The 887-nt window shown below is 66.7% G+C and overlaps 1 protein-coding gene across 1 annotated transcript in view; it reads right to left on the bottom strand.

Annotated features, from left to right (window-relative positions):
* Nucleotides 1–602, bottom strand: part of UBE3C (ubiquitin protein ligase E3C) — a 74,394-nt gene extending 73,792 nt beyond the window's left edge. Inside the window, exon 1 of the mRNA XM_027686852.1 lies at nt 463–602. Coding sequence (XP_027542653.1) covers nt 463–528 — 66 coding nt within the window. The 5' untranslated portion in view covers nt 529–602. The remainder of the gene's footprint in view (nt 1–462) is intronic.
* Between the last annotated feature and the right edge of the window lie 285 nt (nt 603–887).

The following is an 887-nucleotide window of genomic DNA, read 5'->3' on the forward strand; positions in this document are numbered from 1 at the left end:
CGGGTTGTGTGAGGCTGTGTGTGTGTGTCCCACATCGCTCCAGCCGGGCGGGTGAGCGCCAGACATTCCCTCTGGAGGGAAATGACAGGAGTCCTTGCCCCCGGAAGACCTGGAGACCGGCTGCTCGGGAGGTGCCACCGGCCACGACACCCCAGATCGATCGCCCTGCTGGGGGGGACGAGCCAAGGAGACATTTCCTCGCTTCCCACAATTCTCACCACACTATAAGCCTGCGATGGTGTGTGCGTGTGGCCTGATTATACAAAAAAAAAAATAGTAACACAGAGCCGGGGAGATCGGAGATAAACACATCATCAGGAGGGAAGGGATTTTCCCCCCTCTATTAAACCTTAGTCATCGCCACTCCCGTTCCTGAAGGCCCGACGGTAAAACACCGATAACACAGGGCGGGGGGCGAGGGAACCGACACAGACACAGAGACGGGCGGGCGCCGCTCCTTACCTTCCTACTCGCTCCTCCGAGGGACACCTTGGGCCTTGTTTTGAAATCCCCTTCAAAGCTGAACATGTTTACAGCTTATCCCATGGGGAGCGGGGCCCGGCCGGCCGGTAGGGCCGAGCGGAGGGGCCGCACGAACCCCCCGGGCTGGCGCCCCGCGGCCCGTCCGCCCGCCCCCACGGGGCTACTCCCCCGTCCCCCGCCTTCCCCCCTTCCCCGCGGCCTTCGTTATCCCGGTCGCCCCCTTCCTGACCGGCGGCGGCGGCTGAGCGTAGTGGGAGGAGGGAGCAGGAGGAGGAGGGAGCGGAGGAGGGGGCACTGGGAGCGCTCCCGCCGGCCGTGCAGAGAAGATGGCGGCCGCCCGCCGCCCGCCGGGCGCGCTCCCGACACACGGCCGCGCCCGCCGCCCCGCCCCCGGCCCGCTCGGC

The sequence above is a fragment of the Neopelma chrysocephalum genome, unplaced genomic scaffold, assembly GCF_003984885.1.
Source record: "Neopelma chrysocephalum unplaced genomic scaffold, ASM398488v2 Primary Assembly neopelma1_72, whole genome shotgun sequence".
Classification (NCBI taxonomy): Eukaryota; Metazoa; Chordata; class Aves; order Passeriformes; family Pipridae; genus Neopelma; species Neopelma chrysocephalum.